Raw genomic sequence first — 16166 nt, 5'->3', positions numbered from 1 at the left:
AGCAGATCTCACCACCCCTGTCTTCTTGGAGCCCAGCGCTAGTTGGAGAGACAGGCACACCTAGGAATAAAAACCAGGTCATTAGAAAACGAAAGAGGAGAACAGAGATAGAGGGAGGGAGATGGAGAAGAGAGAGACACCAGTGTCTGAGCTGGACATAAATGGTGGGAGAGGACCTGGAACAGGACGGAAGGAACAACTCCAACACAACCCAGGCGACAGAAGACAGTGCAGGAAACGTCGGGAAGGAGTTGTCCGGCTGGACCCAAGTGAGGGAAAGAAGGCTGGAAAGGGAAGCCGCAAACCTCTCAGGAAGGGCCCTGAAGTTTCGGGGGTGGCTCGATCATAATGTTGGAGGGGACGAGGCGCTGCTTGTGGAGGGGACACGCCCTTGACTCATCTGGAGTCACCTGCCGACAGCTTCCTGGGACTCTGCCTGAGGGTGATGTCTGGCTCCAGGTGAGTTCCTGAATTCCCCAGGGGGGAGGGGGAAACCCTTGACCCCTGAGGGGCGGGAGCTGGTGACTGAACGCCCCCCACCCCTGGCTGCCCCCTCCATAGGACGATCCTCAGGCACGTGGTGCCCAGCTTTCAGAGGGTCCCTAGCAAGACTGAGCCCCCAAACTCAGCTGCTCACTGATGCATTCTTCACTGCCTTCCCAGGGTCCTCACAGACACCCCAGGGTCCCCTCCTGACCACTTGCACCCAAATCCTTGGGGAATCCAAGTGAAGACGGTCAAAATTCCTAGGTCCCTGAGACCGACTCTGTCAGGAAGGAGAAGAGGCATCGTGGAAGAGGTGGGAGAAGTCGCCCAAGGTGGAGCTGTGGAAGCCACGGGGAAGAGCGGGTGTCTCCCGCTATAAAGGTTGAGACCCTCCAGACGTAAGGATCTATGGAGACACTTTCAGGTACTTAGTTGTCCAAACTGCATTTCAGAGAGAATTGAAACCCACTTTTATGCACACATATATAGCACTCATGGCAGTTGGGATTACCCTGTGCCTTACGAAGTGACATTGTCCCATTGCAGGGGCTTGGTCCATTCAGCCTCCTGTTGTGTACTCTGGGGCTCACTGTTGCCGCGGCTGGTTTGTCTGGAACCCTCTGCCCAGACCAAAGCCATCCTCTGGTCTCTGTTGGGCGCCTGAGAGTAAATTTCATGTACTGGGTTTTTATCTTTTTCTTATTGATTTATAGGAGCTCTTTATATATGATAGACCTCAACTCTTTGTCAATTATGCACTCTGCAAATCTTTTCCTAAACCAAGATGCGTCTTTCATTTTTGTTTTCAATATTTATGTATTACAATGATTTAAATCTTTTATGTATTCGGAGTTTTAGATTTTAATTTAGTCACATTTGTCAATATTTTCCTTTAACATTGATGCCTTTTGCATCTCGTTTCAGAAAGACTTTCTATGGCCAATTCTGTTGGTGGCCTCCAATATCCATTCTAGTTTTCTTCCTTTAAAATGGAATTTCAGTTTTTTAGCTAGACGTAACTGAAAGATTACATTTCCTAGTCTCCTTTTCAGCTGGCCATTAGATTGACCTCTGGCCAATGAAATGTGAATGAAACTGCTCTGTGGGACTTACACGGCATTTCTCTTCCTCACCTTTCTCATTCTGCCATCCAGAAGGCAAATGTGGGTGGGGTGCCTAGCTGGCTCAGTTGGTAGAACATGAGACTGTATCTCTGGGTCTTGAGTTCAAGTCCCACATTGAGTGTGGAGCCTACTTAATTAAAAAACAAATTTTTTTTTTTTTTTAATTTCGGAAGGCAAATGTAATGGCTGGAGCTTCCACAGTCATCTTGGATAGTGAGGTAATCTCAATATGGAAACAACATGCTGAGGATGGAAGGGCATAGTTAGTTATTTATTTATCTTCACGTTCATTTATTTATGTTGAGAGAGAACACAAGTCAGGGGCAGAGAAAAAAGGAGAGAGAGAAGCCCAAGCAGGCTCTGTGCTGTGAGTGCAGAGCCAGACGCAGGGCTCAAACCTGTGTGGGGCACTTGGGTGGCTCAGTTGGTTAAGTATCCAACTTTGGCTCAGGTCACGATCTCACAGTTCATGGGTTCGAGCCCCACGCTGGTCTCTGGTCTCTGTGCTGACAGCTCAGAGCCCGGAGCCTGCTTCGGATTCTGTGTCTCCCTCTCTCTCTGCCCCTCCCCACTCACACTCTGTCTCTCTCTCTCTCAAAAATAAGCATTATGGGGCGCCTGGGTGGCTCAGTCGGTTGAGCATCCGACTTCAGCTCAGGTCACGATCTCGCGGTCCGCGAGTTCGAGCCCCGCGTCGGGCTCTGGGCTGATGGCTCAGAGCCTGGAGCCTGCTTCCGATTCTGTGTCTCCCTCTCTCTCTGCCCCTCTCCCGTTCATGCTGTGTCTCTCTCTGTCTCAAAAATAAATAAACGTTAAAAAAATTTTTTTAAAATAAGCATTAAAAAAATAATAATAATAAATCAAACCCACAAAGCATGACATCATGACCTAAGCTGAAACCAAGAGTCGATGCTTAACCGACTGAGCTACCCAGGGGCCCTGGGCATATAGTTAGAAGCTAAAGTCTTGATATCACTGTATCAGTCACAACAGCATTTCTGGTTTTATCTTGTTTTGTTTAGTTGCTTACCTCTAGGGTGATTATACCCGAAGTGATCATAAAGAAGAGAGTTTACTGAAGCCACTATTGCTTTGGGCTTTTCCAATCGAATACGCTTCCCTATCCTACACTTTGTTTTAAAAGTTTACAAGTTCACTTTTCGCACATAGTTCTTTAATTCATCTGGAGTCAGTTTTTGCTTCTGTGGGAGGTGGCAATCTAATTTTATTCTTTTCCATATGGACAGCTAATTGTCCCTGCATCAGTTATTAAATAGTCCGAAACAAGACATCAGGTGTGTTAGTAGAAATTTAGTGCAAGTTCCTCCAGACCTTTATCGATAACACTGTAACGTTAATGCGGCGACATAAATTTTAAAAACATGTAGGTAAACGGAAAGATATACCATGCTCTTGCATAGGAAGATAATTCCCTCCTGAATTAATCTAGAAAGTCAAAGCCTTCCGAATCAAGTCCTGATGTGGGGGGCGCCTGGGTGGCTCAGTCGGTTAAGCGGCCAACTTCGGCTCAGGTCATGATCTCACACTCCGTGAGTTTGAGCCCCGCGTCGGGCTCTGTGCTGACAGTTCAGAGCCTGGAGCCTGTTTCAGATTCTGTGCCTCCTTCTCTCTCTGACCCTCCCCTGTTCATGCTCTGTCTCTGTCTCAAAAATAAATAAACATTTTAAAAAATTTAAAAAAAAATCCTGATGTGGGTTCTCCAAGGTGTACATGCAAGGGTGAAGTAAAACAAAAAAAAAAAGTTGGGAAATGAGGGGGAATCAGGGCAGGAGAATAAAACCAGACCAGAGGGCTCATGAGTTTGTCAGATGCCGGCCACACACTTCCCTTCGAAATCTTTGGCAACCAATACACGGGGAAACACGATCCGTTTTTATCTAAAGGATTAAAAAAAAAATCGTTATATCGTTACTAGGTACATACGATTGTTCCTGGGAGCGGTAGGAAGGCAGGAGCGGGTGGAGGGGGGCGGGTACAGCTAAGGGCACAGGGTTTTTTGGGGGGGATAATAAAATGTTCCAAAATGTAGTTAAGGATGGTGTCACGATTCTGAATCTCCGAAAAACCATCGAACTGCGCACTTTAAGGGGGTGAGTTGTGTGGCATGTGAATTACAGCTCGAGAAAGCGTTTTAAAAAAAAATAAAGGAGGAGTAAAGAGGAACACTCAGTAAGTCATTGTAGATGTGGGGGTGGGAGCCTTGTGGCTCCGGACAAGCACCCTGGGATAAATTGGCCCTAAATCAGGCATCAGGAACTGAGCTGGGGGGGCAGCGGTTGGGGGGGGGGGGCAGATTTGCTGAAATGAGTTCTTACCTAAAAATCTATAAAAGCCTGGAGCATTTCCAAGCATTGTGGCCCAGGATGGTGGGTTCTCATGGAGATAATTAATGGGCTGGCCAGATCTGGTCCAGGCCCTGGGAAAGCCATACCCTCTGCCTGTAGGAGAACACTTGCATTTTTGGTAAAAAAAAAAAATTTTTTTTTTATTTATTAAAAAAATTTTTTTAATGTTTATTTTTGAGAGAGAGAGACAGAATGCAAGTGGGTTAGGGGCAGAGAGAGGGAGACGCAGAACCCGAAGCAGGCTCCAGGCTCTGAGCTGTCAGCACAGAGCCCCGATGTGGGGCTCGAACTCACGAGCCGCAAGATCGTGATCTCAGCCGAAGTCGGCCGCTCAACCGACTGAGCCACCCAGGCGCCCCTAAAAAAAATTTTTTTTTAAATTTTTTTTTTCAATGTTTATTTATTTTTGGGACAGAGAGAGACAGAGCATGAATGGGGGAGGGGCAGAGAGAGAGAGGGAGACACAGAATCGGAAACAGGCTCCAGGCTCTGAGCCATCATCAGCCCAGAGCCCGACGCGGGGCTCGAACTCCCGGACCGCGAGATCGTGACCTGGCTGAAGTCGGACGCTTAACCGACTGCACCACCCAGGCGCCCCTAAAAAAATTTTTTTAATTGAGGTGTTACATACAGGGAAGTATATAAATCATACGTGCACAGCATATTGGATTACATAAACCGAGCAATTCCATGGGACGAGCACCCAGGTGGGGAAATAGAAGATGCCAGACCCCCAGAAGTCTCCTTATACCTCCTGCTGGTCATTACCTTGGAGGAAAACTACTCTGACTTCCAATAGCATCAATTACTGATGCCTGTTTTATTCTTCTACGCAAGGAGCCCCACAGGATGTACTGTTTTCTCTGGCATCTTTCATTTCAACGGATCTACAGTACTTTAAAAACAAAACAAAACACTATTACTGGGGCACCTGGGCGGTTCATTCAGTGAAGCATCTGACTCTTGACTTCGGCTCAGGTCGTGATCTCCAAGTTTGTGAGTTCGAGCCTTGCATCGGGCTCTGTGCTGATGGCTCAGAGCCTGGAGCCTGCTTCCGATTCTGTGTCTCCCTCTCTCTCTGCCCCTTCCCCACTCGTGCTCTGTCTCTCTCTGTCTCAGAAATAAATAAACCTTAAAAAAAGATTTAAAAACAAAAACAAAAAACAAAACAAAACACTATTACTGGGGCACCTGGGCGGCTCATTCAGTGAAGCGTCTGACTCTTGACTTCGGCTCAAGTCGTGATCTCCAAGTTCGTGGGTTCAAACCCCACGTCGGGCTCTGCGCTGACAGCATGGAACCTGCTTGGGATTCTGTCTCCCTCTCTCTCTGTCCCTCCCCCGCTGGCTCTCTACCTCTGTCTTTCTGAAATAAATAAATAAATAAATAAACATGTTTAAAAAACCAAAACCTTATTTTCTCTCCTTTATAGCTGAGGGTGACGGGTGGGGAAGGAGGTGAGACGTGCCTGAAGGACGGATATTCTGCGGGATCCTGGTGTTGGTCCCATGACCCTGGTTCAGCCACATGATCCCAGTGGTGGTCATGGTGGAAAGTGCTGGGTCGGGGTATCTAACTGGACAGCCTGAGTCATGAGCCCGCAGGTGAAGCAATGTAGGTGACCCCAAAGATGATCCCTGTTTGGGACACACGCTACAGGTGTCCCGTGCTCCCTGACCCTCAGCCCGGCAGGCCTGTCCTTACAAGCTATCTCTGCAGGTTGCTATGTGAATAGTGCCCCCTGGAGTCATGCGGCATGGTGGCCCCGGTGTCACAGTGCCTTCTGGAGGACAGGTCTGGACCGTCCAGGAAATCAGTGTGCAGGCAGCCTGGCATGAAGCTGGCCCGGGGGCCCGGTGCTGACCCTTCCCTAGCCTCCCTCGTGCCAGCTGTGAGGACTCCAGCATCATGTCCAGCTGCTGTCCCACCAGAGGGACAGGGCATCTTGCCCGGCAGTTCCTCCAGGTCGGTGGCATGCTAAGGGGCAGAATCAGCCCTGATCCCGAAGGCATGGGTGTAGAGACCACAGATTCAAAGACACGCAGGTCCTTCGACGAAGCCCCACTGGCGTGAGGTTCCAGGCAGCCACGTGCTTTGGAAAATCAAGGGCGCCCTTTGCACAGAGGGGCTAGTGAGCCCCTCGAGTCTCCTGGAATGAGGGTTTCAGGAAAAGCAGTTGTGAAAGGCCGGGAGGTCCACAGGGCAGCCTGAGGGGCCAGGCAGAGATAGCCAGGGGGACCCGAACCTCCTGGAGGGCACTGTCGGCACCTGGGGAGAAGCAGGCAGGGGGAGCCTGGACCGGCCATCCCTCCCGCCACTCACCAGCCCTGTGACCTCGAGCAAATGCTTACCCTTCTTGGGTCTCATTTGCTCAGCTGTGAAACGGGATTGATGATTATACTAGAACCCTGCTTGCACCCGGGTTGTGAGAACCGAATCCCTGGACAATTAAAGAGAAGAAATCACAGAGAAGAGTGGGGATTTTACACGGAGGAAATTGGGTGGCTCAGTCAGTTAAGCGCCCGACTCTTTTTTTTTTTTTTAATGTTTTTATTTATTTTTGAGACAGAGAGACAGAGCATGAGCAGGGGAGGGGCAGAGAGAGAGGGAGACACAGAATCTGAAACAGGCTCCAGGCTCCGAGCTGTCAGCACAGAGCTTGACACGGGGCTCAAACTCACGGACTGTGAGATCATGACCTGAGCCGAAGTCGGACACTTAACCCACTGAGCCACCCAGGTGCCCCTAAGCGTCCGACTCTTGATTTGGACTCAGGTCATGATCCCAGAGTCACGGGATCGAAACTTGCGTCGGATTCCACGCTAAGCGTGGAGCCTGCTTGAGATTCTGTCTCTCTGCCCCTCTCCCCACTCGCTCGCTCGCCCTCTCTCTCTCTCAAAAAATTAAACATAAAAATAGACAAATAAACTGAAAAAAATCTAAAGCCACCATCAAAGTGAAAATCCACAAATACAAACTTAAAGGTTTAAAACCAGGAAGTCGGGCTGAAAAGTCACCCTGAGCAACAGAGAGAAGTTAAGAGGTTTAAAATAATGGTAAAATAAAGTGACAAAATGAATGTGATTTAAGGTAGAAGATCAAAGCCTGAAGTCTGAGATTAAAAGATTAAACCCGTGAACCTTAAGACGTAAGAATTTAAGAAGCTCCAGAGACCACCCATGAGACAGATTTCCCAGAGGACAGGACCGTGGATGAACCTACTCAGAGAACAAAGACACAGTTCATCTTCTGAACATGAAGATGTTACTTTAATTTTGTTATATATATTTTTTTATTTTTTTAAGTTTATTTATCTTGAAAGAGAGAGAGACAAAGAATGAGAAGGGGAGGGGCAGAGAGAGAGGGGCACAGAGGATCTGAAGCAGGCTCTGTGGCTGGCCATATGTATGTGGGCACATATTGTTTTCACTGCCTTTTTATTATTTTTTGATTATTATTTAAAAAAAATTTAACACTTATTTAATTTTGAGAGACAGAGACAGAGCATGAGCAGGAGTGGAGCAGAGAGAGAGGGAGACACAGAATCGGAAGCAGGCTCCAGGCTCTGAGCGGTCAGCACAGAGCCCAATGTGGGGCTCGAACCCACAAACCGCGAGATCATGACCTGAGCTGAAGTCGGACGCTTAACCAACTGAGCCACCCAGGTGCCCCTGTATTTTTTTAAATTTTAAGCAGGATTCATGCCCAGCACAGAGCCCAGTACAGGGCTTGAACTCATGACCCCGAGATCAAGAGTCACACATTCCACTGTCTGAGCCAGACAGGTGCCCCAGGAAGCACTTTTTTTTTTTTTTAAGAGAGAGAGAGCGTGAGCTGGGGAGAGGGGCAGAGAGAGAGAGAGAGTCTTAAGCAGGCTCCATACTCCGTGCACACGGGACTCAATCCCACAACCCTGAGATCATGACCTGAGCCGAAATCAAGAGTCAGAAGCTCAGTTGAATGTGCCACCCAGGTGCTCTGAACATTTTTTAAATGGAGGGTGAGCCTGGCAATGTTTGGAGCTCAGGGAGTAGCAAAGAGGAGGGGCAACATTGAAGATTTAGGGGTGTGTGTGTGGGGGGGGCGTATTGAGCATCTACGATGTTCCAGGCACTAGGCTAAAAGTTAGGGATATGAGGGAGCCCATTGTGGGGCCTGACCATGAAGAGACCCAGGTATTAAACGGGTTCCCTACAAGGATGTCCCCTCAGACAGAGATGCGTGCCGTGAGGGGGTGGGGGAAGGCAGGGGAGGAAAGGGTGTGGGTATGCGACACTTGGAATGGCTTCTCTGGAGGGGGGGGATCTGGGCCGGGATCTAAGTTTCCCGGTTATTTGCCCTGTCCCATGTTGCCTTCTGAATTTACTCTGGACCCCAAATTACAGTCTTAAGACATTTTACAGCCACTCATGGGGAACAGGAGAGGGACCAGGGTGGGTGTCCAGAGCTGAGAATGGAGAGGGTGGAGTGGTGACAGTTTAAGACAGAGACTCCAGGCTCAGGAGCCAGCTCTATGGATGGGGGCAGTGCCTGGAGTCAGGAGGGCAAATCAGCCTGAAATCCTGCAGGGTCAGGGTCAGGGTCGACGGTGGGGAGTGGGCGCAGGGGTGGGGTGGGAGGAGCACTGTGATGGAAGCGGGGAGATTTCAAGTCCTGGCCTCTTGGGGTCCTGGTGATAGAAGAAACATCCATCCTCCCCCTACTGTCCCAGATGGACACTCATAGAGAGGCCAGAACCACATCTAGGAACCACATCTGGGAGGCCACATCTGCCTAGAACTCTAGGGTCAGGAGCTGAGACATCTGGGTCCCCAGGTGGGGCTGGCTTGTGAACTTGGCCCTGAGCCTTCAGGGCTCTGGATTTCAGTCGTCCCTCCCATCCACGGATGGGGATTGAGAGAGCCGAGCGCGACACCTGGTGGTGAGCTGGCAGCATTACAGGCAAGAGGGCTGGATGGGTCCCCGTGGAGTCAGGGGTCCAGGCGTCACCGAGAGCAAAGAGGCGAAGTGGGACGAGAGAGGCCCCTGTTCTTGAGACCACTCCCTAGCATGTGACAGACCCTGGGCTGGGAGGAAGGGATGTGGCATTTGATTGTCCTAACAAGCCGGTGTATGACCATTGTCCTGGTCATATTGGAGATGGGAAAGCAGGGGCTCAGGGAGTTTAGGGGCTCTGGTGAGGTCGTAAACCAGCTAAGTGGCTGGGCTGCAATTCAAACCCGGGCGGTCTCATTCTTTTTTGTTTTAATCTTTATTTATTTTTGAGGGGGCAGGGGGCAACACAGGAAAGGAACTGAGAGAGGGAGACACAGAATCCAAAGCAGGCTGCAGGCTCTGAGCTGTCAGCACAGAGCCTAACGCGGGGCTCGAACTCATGAACCGTGAGATCAGGACCTGAGCCGAAGTCAGACACTTAAATGACTGAGCCATCCAGGCGCCCCCAGATGGTCTCATTCTTAAGCCTTTTCAGGTTCCTTTCCTAGCTCAGGGGGCCAGTGCTGTGAGCATCGGGTGGGGTGTCGAAGGGACCCCTGGTCCCCACTGCCACCCACAGTGGCTCAACCCCGCACCAGAACACTGCTGCTCCGAGTTCTGAATCTTCCCAAAGCGGGACCCAGGGCCCCACCTGATCCCATCCCAGGAGGAGTGACCCAGGGAAGGATGCTCCCCCGCACCCCTGCCACCTGCAAATTGCTGACATTTCCCTCCGCGATCCCCCATGCCTGGGGATTACACTCTCCACTTTACAGATGAGGAAACTGAGGTTGGGGGTTGCCCAAGGTCACAGGTGGGTTAATGCCTGAGTCAGGGGCTCAAGCCGCAGTATGGTACTGTCTCTTGATGACAAATGTTAGTTCTCAGGCACTGTTAGGCAATTCATGCCCATCAGGAACATAAAAGGGGACTCCAGTCGAGGGTGATAAGAGAGAGTCAGAGGAGAATTGCTTTGGATAATTCTTGGGGGGGGGGGCTGTCCGGAAGGGTTTTTTTTTTTTTAATGTCTATTTACTTTTGAGAGAAAGAGAGAGCGCAAGCAGGGGAGGGGCAGAGAGAGAGGGAGACCCAGAATCTGAAGCAGGCTCCAGGCTCCCAGCTGTCAGCACAGAGTATAAGACAAAAATTTTTTTTAATTTTTTTAACATTTATTTTTGAGACAGAGAGCATGAACAGGGGAGGGTCAGAGAAAGAGGGAGACACAGAATCCGAAACAGGCTCCCGGCTCTGAGCTGTCAGCACAGAGCCCGACGTGGGGCTCGAACCCACAGACTGTGAGATCATGACCCGAGCCGAAGTCAGACGCTTAACCGACTGAGCCACCCGAGCCACCCAGGCACCCCAAGACAAATATTTTTAGTGTTCTTCTTACTTTTGAGAGAGAGGAGACAGAGTGCAAGTGGGGGAGGGGCAGAGAAAGACAGAGAGCAGGAGAGAGAGGGAGAGAGGGAGACCCAGAATCTGAAGCAGGCTCCAGGCTCCCAGCTGTCAGCACAGAGCCCGACGCGGGGCTCAAACCTACGGACCGCGAGATCATGACCTGAGCTGAAGTCAGACGCTTAACCGACAGAGCCACCCAGGTGCCCCATTCTGGGGTCTCATTTAGATCCCACAGTGTGTGAGAACGGTTTTATTTTCTGTATGTCACAGATGAGGAAACTGAGGCTCAGGGAAGAAGAGCAGGGGGGGCCTGGTCCACACAGTCAGAGGGTGGCAGCTGGGCTGGCTGTCAAGGATGTCCTGACAAGGGTGCCTGTGCTCATTCCAGAGGGGTGCTGAGAACCCCCACCCCCACCCCGAACACACACGCAGGGTCAAGGCCACCCTCCTGGAAGGCCACCAGGCCTTCCGCTTTGCACACACCATCCCGAAGCCCCCACCCCCCATCCCTGCAGCCTTCTGTCCTCGAGGCCCCTGAGGACGGGACATCTCCCCTTCCTCACCAGCCCCTCAAGGAGTTCTCTCATCCCGGCACAGGTGTCTTCTATTCGGCACCTCTTGGGGGCTCCTCCCGTGAGATTCGGGCCCTCTGCCCTCTGGCCTCGTGTCCCCCGCACCCTCAGCGCTGGTGACAGTAAGACTTGTGCTCCAGCCTCGCCCCGGGCCTCTCCCTGAGCCGCCAGGTCCCCTACTCTCTCTGACCCTCCCTGCCTGCTCCTCTCTTCTTTCCTCCCTGCACCCAGCACCTTCTTCTTCCCAGCAGGTGACACGGGGTCACCCTGACTGCTGGCTCAGGAGCCTTGAATGGGCGGGGGCTTCCGCTCTTTTCTGACCACAGGCCCCCAGCATGCAGTTTGCACTGAAGTCTGAACTGGTCAAAGAAACACTACCCTCCCACCCCCCACAACACTACCCGCCCCCATCAGCAAGAGTGATGCATGTAGGGCCCTTAGTCTCAGTCGGTGATGGGGCCTGGGCGGGGGGCAGGGGGAGGCAGTGGAAAGGAACCAGAAATCACAGCGGTGTCTGAGAAGCCTGGAGAGGAAAAGAATCCTGTTTGCAGGAGCTCTCTGAATCTCAAAATGCCGGGCTGGTAAGGTCGGTTCCGGAACGACAGAGCCCATTAACATCTGAGGCCCCAGAGCTCCCCATTTGTTCCCACCCCCTCCCCAGACCCATTCTGCACCCCCTCTCTCCGGGCTCTGTGCGCCCAGGGGCTGGCCTCTCCCCCTCCAACAGGCTGCCTTGCCTGGGCTCCCGGTTGGGTTCATCACCCTCCAGATCCTGCTCGCCTAGATCGCACCGCCTGGGGTGGGGTCCCCTCCACAGCTGCAGCTTTTGGTTTCACTCATAGCTCCTCTGCCCCTTTGGGGTGGCAGTGGTGCCCTGTGGGTTCCCTTAGCCGTGGCCACACCTCGCACACGGCCCCTTCCTTAAGCCCTTCACCCGAGGACTTCCTCCCCCTGCTTCCTCCCACTGTGCTGATGCAGCGCTCGGGAGACCGCACGACGCTTCCAGACTCAGCTGTCAACCTCGATAGCCTCATTCGGTCTCCCAGGGAGGCAACGTCTACTGCAAAACCTGTAAAGTGACCACAGAGCTTGCAAAACCTCGACTGTTCATTTGATCTCTAGAAAGCTTGCTGCAGGAGATAGAATTTGCTCACTAAGGTTAAATGTTCTCCCCGAACTCACTGAACTCATGTTCGTCATTTGGCACGTCAGGGGTTTTTTGTTCTTTTCCTTCTGGGCCCAGTCATACTTCCGGCAGATTCAAATCCAGACCCCCAGCCCTGCCCGGCCGCCTTGCCGCGCCTCCCGTCCCGCTGACCTATCTCTCGTGCTCGTCCCGTCCCTGCTGGGTTCCTGCTCTTTGGACAAGGCCAGGTGCAGTCTCCCGGACTTCTTAAATGCCAGGCCCTCTGAGGCCCTCATCAGCCATTCACAACTGAGTAGGAATTAGTTGGCAGCTAATGGGACTACCGACTCCTGGCATGCACTGGGGCGCCCACAGAGAAAAGCAGACAACGAAGGCCCCAGACCTCAGTCACAAGCTTTATTGTCTCGAGCACAGACTCGCCACACTTCAACAATTCCACTTTGGGGAGGGCAAGGGTGCGGGAGGGCTTGGGGACGGGGCACGGCTGAGCCCACACCGGACAGGCGGAGACGCTCGCAGCCAAGTGGCTTCTTTGCCACCTGCCGGCCGCCTTGGGGGCTCAACCCCTCCTGGTGTGGGCCTTTGGCTGTTAGTAGACTAATCAGTGCCTCCCGTAGGAGGGGCGAGCTGCCAGATTTTGCTGGAAAGAGTAGTATTTGACTCTGGGTTAGGCCACTAAAGCATCGCTTCTAGACTGTTGTTAATAAAACCGCATGCGAGAGCTACCAGAAGCCAGTGGGGAGGTGGGGGGCTGATGGGACGAACTGGCTGCCCCCCCCAGGATGGGCCGAGTTTGGGCAAGGATGGGAGCCACACGCATCTGTGCCCGGGAGCACCCAAAGGCCGCCAAGGTTGCTCCCAGGGCACAGTCTGCGTACCCATCCTGGTGCATTTCGGGAACACCACGATGGGCCATCAGGTTTCCCCTGCGCCCCGAACGACAACCCTCCCTGAGCTGCGGGAGGTGGAGGCAGGCCCAAAGCAGTACCCTGCGGGCCCGCCAGCTCTAGAGGCTTTTCTGAACTGGCTTTTCTCGCTACACAGAGGTCTGGAGTGACTCAGCTGGACTCGGGGGGCAGAGGAGAGAGGCGGCTAGATTTTTCTCGTCATCAACATCCCCCGGGCTTACAAAGCTCTGGACAGGTGCCTGGTAAGAAAGGGGGCTGTTGGTACGTGTGCATTCTGATGCACGTGTGTGGCACACGCATCGCTGAACGCTCACCCACCTCCGTATGCCTGGGCGTGTGGGCACGCAGCCAGGTGGCAGCAACGTTTGCAATGTACGTGGGCGCGGGCCTGCCAGACCTGGCGCTCGGTCCCAAGAGCGTGTGTCCTGTGCACCCCAGCGTGTGCGTCCTGAGCGCGGCTGACTGCAAATGCCCACCCCCCACGACCGCGTGTGCGCGCCTGCTCCCTCCGTGCGTGTGCCAAGGGTCAGGGGGTGCACGTGGCGCAGCCTGCGTGGGCGTGTCCGCGGGGCACAGGCCCAGATTCGGAGCGTCTGGTCAACCCAGGAGACACGTTCCAGACCAGTCCAAACGCCCTGCGGCCACCCTGCCCCCCGCTCCAAGCCAGGTGCGTGGTGGGGGATGGGGAGAGGGGCTTCTGAACTTTCCTAATACTGTGGCTCCTGGCCCTGGTGGCTACCCTCTGGCCAGCAGCTTGGAGCTGTGTATGTGAGATGGTGTTGGGGGCTGGGGGGAGAAGGACCTTGCCCCCAACACCTTGAACCCGGGCCTCACTGGGCAGACAGGCCGACGGGTCTCGGACCACTGTTTGAAGAAGGCTCAGCCTATGGGGGCAAGAAGCCTGGGGACTGCTTAGGCCCGGAAGTGGCTGCAGAAAAGGGGGTCCCCACCTGGCTCCTGAGGCCTGGCCTGCCTTCCTTGGTGCCTAGCTGGGCCCCCTCTGACCCTTTCCCAGGACGATGGCTCTCTGGGGTCTCAGGGGAACCCGGGAGAAGAAGGAGAAGAAAGGGAGGGCAGGGACACACCTGGGGTGCCAAGATGGTCCTCAGGGCAGCTTGAGAGGGGCCTGGCCGGATCACCTCAGCCTCCCCAAACTCCAGAAACTGCCGGGGCGTCCAGGGTGTCCAGGCTGAAGGTCCCGGGGTCCAGGCCAGGACTGTACCGCTCGCTGTGGAAGGTGGTGCTTGAGGGAGCCTCCCGGTCCGGCAGGGGGGTCGGGGTGGGGGATTGTCCGCGGCAGTGGGCACGTTATCGTTACAAACACTGTTCTTGTCTCCAAAGTGACAGTCCTGGCCCCTGCCTGGAGGGGGCGCCGCCGGGGCTGGCCGGAGGGGCTCTGCTGTGGACTCGGCTGCTCCACGGTGTCCCTCAGGGTCAGTGCTTCTCCTGGGGGGAGCAAGGCCTTGATCAGCAAGTGTGTCTCAGATAGTGAAGGGAGTGGGGTGGGCTGTTTGAGAGCCCACTTGTGCCAGGGAGCGGGGACAGCACATGCAAAGGCCCCGGGGCAGGAAAAGCCACTCTGCGGTGTCTGGGGTGTAGTGAGACAGGAGGTAGGGTGGGAGCAGTTTAGGGGAAGGGGTGAGAGCAGATGGGTCTCACAAAGAGCACCGAGTGCCCGTGTACACAAAAATGTGGCCAACGTGGCACAAAATAGACCGTGGAAAGGACACTTTTGAGAGCAGGAACAGGGTGGCAGAGGGTCGTCTGTCGGACCTCAGCTGGGAATGTGCATGTCAGGTGACTCGAATTTTTCTCCTCTCTGCACGTGTCCGTGAATGACCACACAAGTGCCGTGAGTATTGATTCTGGGGTCACAAATTTTATCGAGGAGGTAGTTTTGCAAGTAAGGAATCTGTGAATAATGAGGACTGACTGGGTATGCACACACACACACACACACACGCACACACACAGCAAAGTTCAAGAAGGATATCATTTAAAAATGTCAACCTTGGTCACCTCTGGGCAGGAGGACTATCTTCTTTATCTATTTTGGGTCTTTCCCCCCACCAAACGTTTCCTAATAGACATGTTTTAACTTTTATTATGAAAGTCCTTAAAAAAAGAGACACGAGGTTAAAAGAACAGATGACAGCCGAGCCAACTTTAACTGCGCTGGCCCCAGGTCGTGAGCGACCCGACGGTGAAGCCTCTGGCGCAAATGCACCGTCGTGATTTTGGTGGCTTTTCGGGGTTTTTTGGCCAGAGGAGTCGGCCAGGGTGTCTCCCCGGGGCCAGGGCGCCCCTTACCTCTTGTTTGTGGGCCTTGTCTTGCTGGTGGATGCCGTTTGCAGATCCGGAATTGGGGACGGCCTGTTGAAGGAGAGTCATGCACAGATGCTGAGGGGCTCACCAGGCAGCAGTTCCTGGTTTGGCCCCTAGGTGGCGAGGTCTTCCCCTTGGGGCCATCGGAGGCTCTTCAGAATGCGGGTCCCAGGACCCCGGGGGACCAAGGCTGCATCCCCAGCTTAGTCTGAGCTCCTCCTCAAGATCAAGCCACGTACCCCTTGGGCCGGGACTCCCGGAGGACAGGGCCACGCTTCCCGAGGACGGTGCCCCCCGTGGCTGGCCGCCGGGTCAGCCGCCCTGGCCCACGGCTCACCTGGGACTTGTCGGGGCTCCTCATGGCCTCCACGAGCTTCTCCACCTGCTGAGCCTGGTCCAGCGCGTCCCGCAGCGCATCTTCTGTGCTCATCAGCTGGTGCTGCAGCCGCACGAGCTCAGGCGCCGAGGACGGGTCAATGAGCGAGTAGCGCCTCTGGTCCGACAGGGACTTCTCTTTGTCCTGGAGGCAGCAGGGAAGGGAGGGGGAGTACGCACGCGATCGTGCGTGTGCGTGTGTGTGTGTGTGTGCGTGCACGTACCTGTGCACATGTGTGCTGGGGGGAGGGCGGTCTCTCCTCCAGGCAGGACGCTCTCCTGGCCCCCCCTGCTCTCTGGGCCAGGCCTTCCTCCCCCGCTCGAGGGTCCCCACTGAAGTATCCTCTTTGTCCCCCGCCCTGAATTCCCGGGCTGTCAGATGCTCCAGATTCTCCGGGTCCTGAAATGCAGGACGCCCTCCCTTCTTTCCTTCTTGTGGCCCCCACTCCCCCCTTCCCCCTCCCCCACTGTCTTTAGGTGGGTCCCTT

The 16166-nt window shown here is 53.8% G+C and overlaps 1 protein-coding gene across 6 annotated transcripts in view; it reads right to left on the bottom strand.

Moving 5' to 3' along the window:
* Nucleotides 1–12452: 12452 nt before the first annotated feature.
* The window catches only part of CLIP2 (CAP-Gly domain containing linker protein 2), a 75370-nt gene continuing 71656 nt past the window's right edge, over nucleotides 12453–16166 (bottom strand). For all 6 annotated transcript variants that reach the window (XM_023246988.2, XM_023246990.2, XM_023246989.2 and 3 more), the window contains 3 exons: nucleotides 15641–15823; nucleotides 15289–15351; nucleotides 12453–14424 (listed from right to left, as the gene is read on the bottom strand). In XM_023246988.2, the coding sequence (XP_023102756.2) occupies nucleotides 14413–14424; nucleotides 15289–15351; nucleotides 15641–15823 (258 nt within the window). In that variant the 3' untranslated portion in view covers nucleotides 12453–14412. The remainder of the gene's footprint in view (nucleotides 14425–15288; nucleotides 15352–15640; nucleotides 15824–16166) is intronic.

Source organism: Felis catus, chromosome E3 (assembly GCF_018350175.1).
Source record: "Felis catus isolate Fca126 chromosome E3, F.catus_Fca126_mat1.0, whole genome shotgun sequence".
NCBI lineage: Eukaryota > Metazoa > Chordata > Mammalia > Carnivora > Felidae > Felis > Felis catus.
This window is presented reverse-complemented; position numbering and strand designations above follow the sequence as displayed.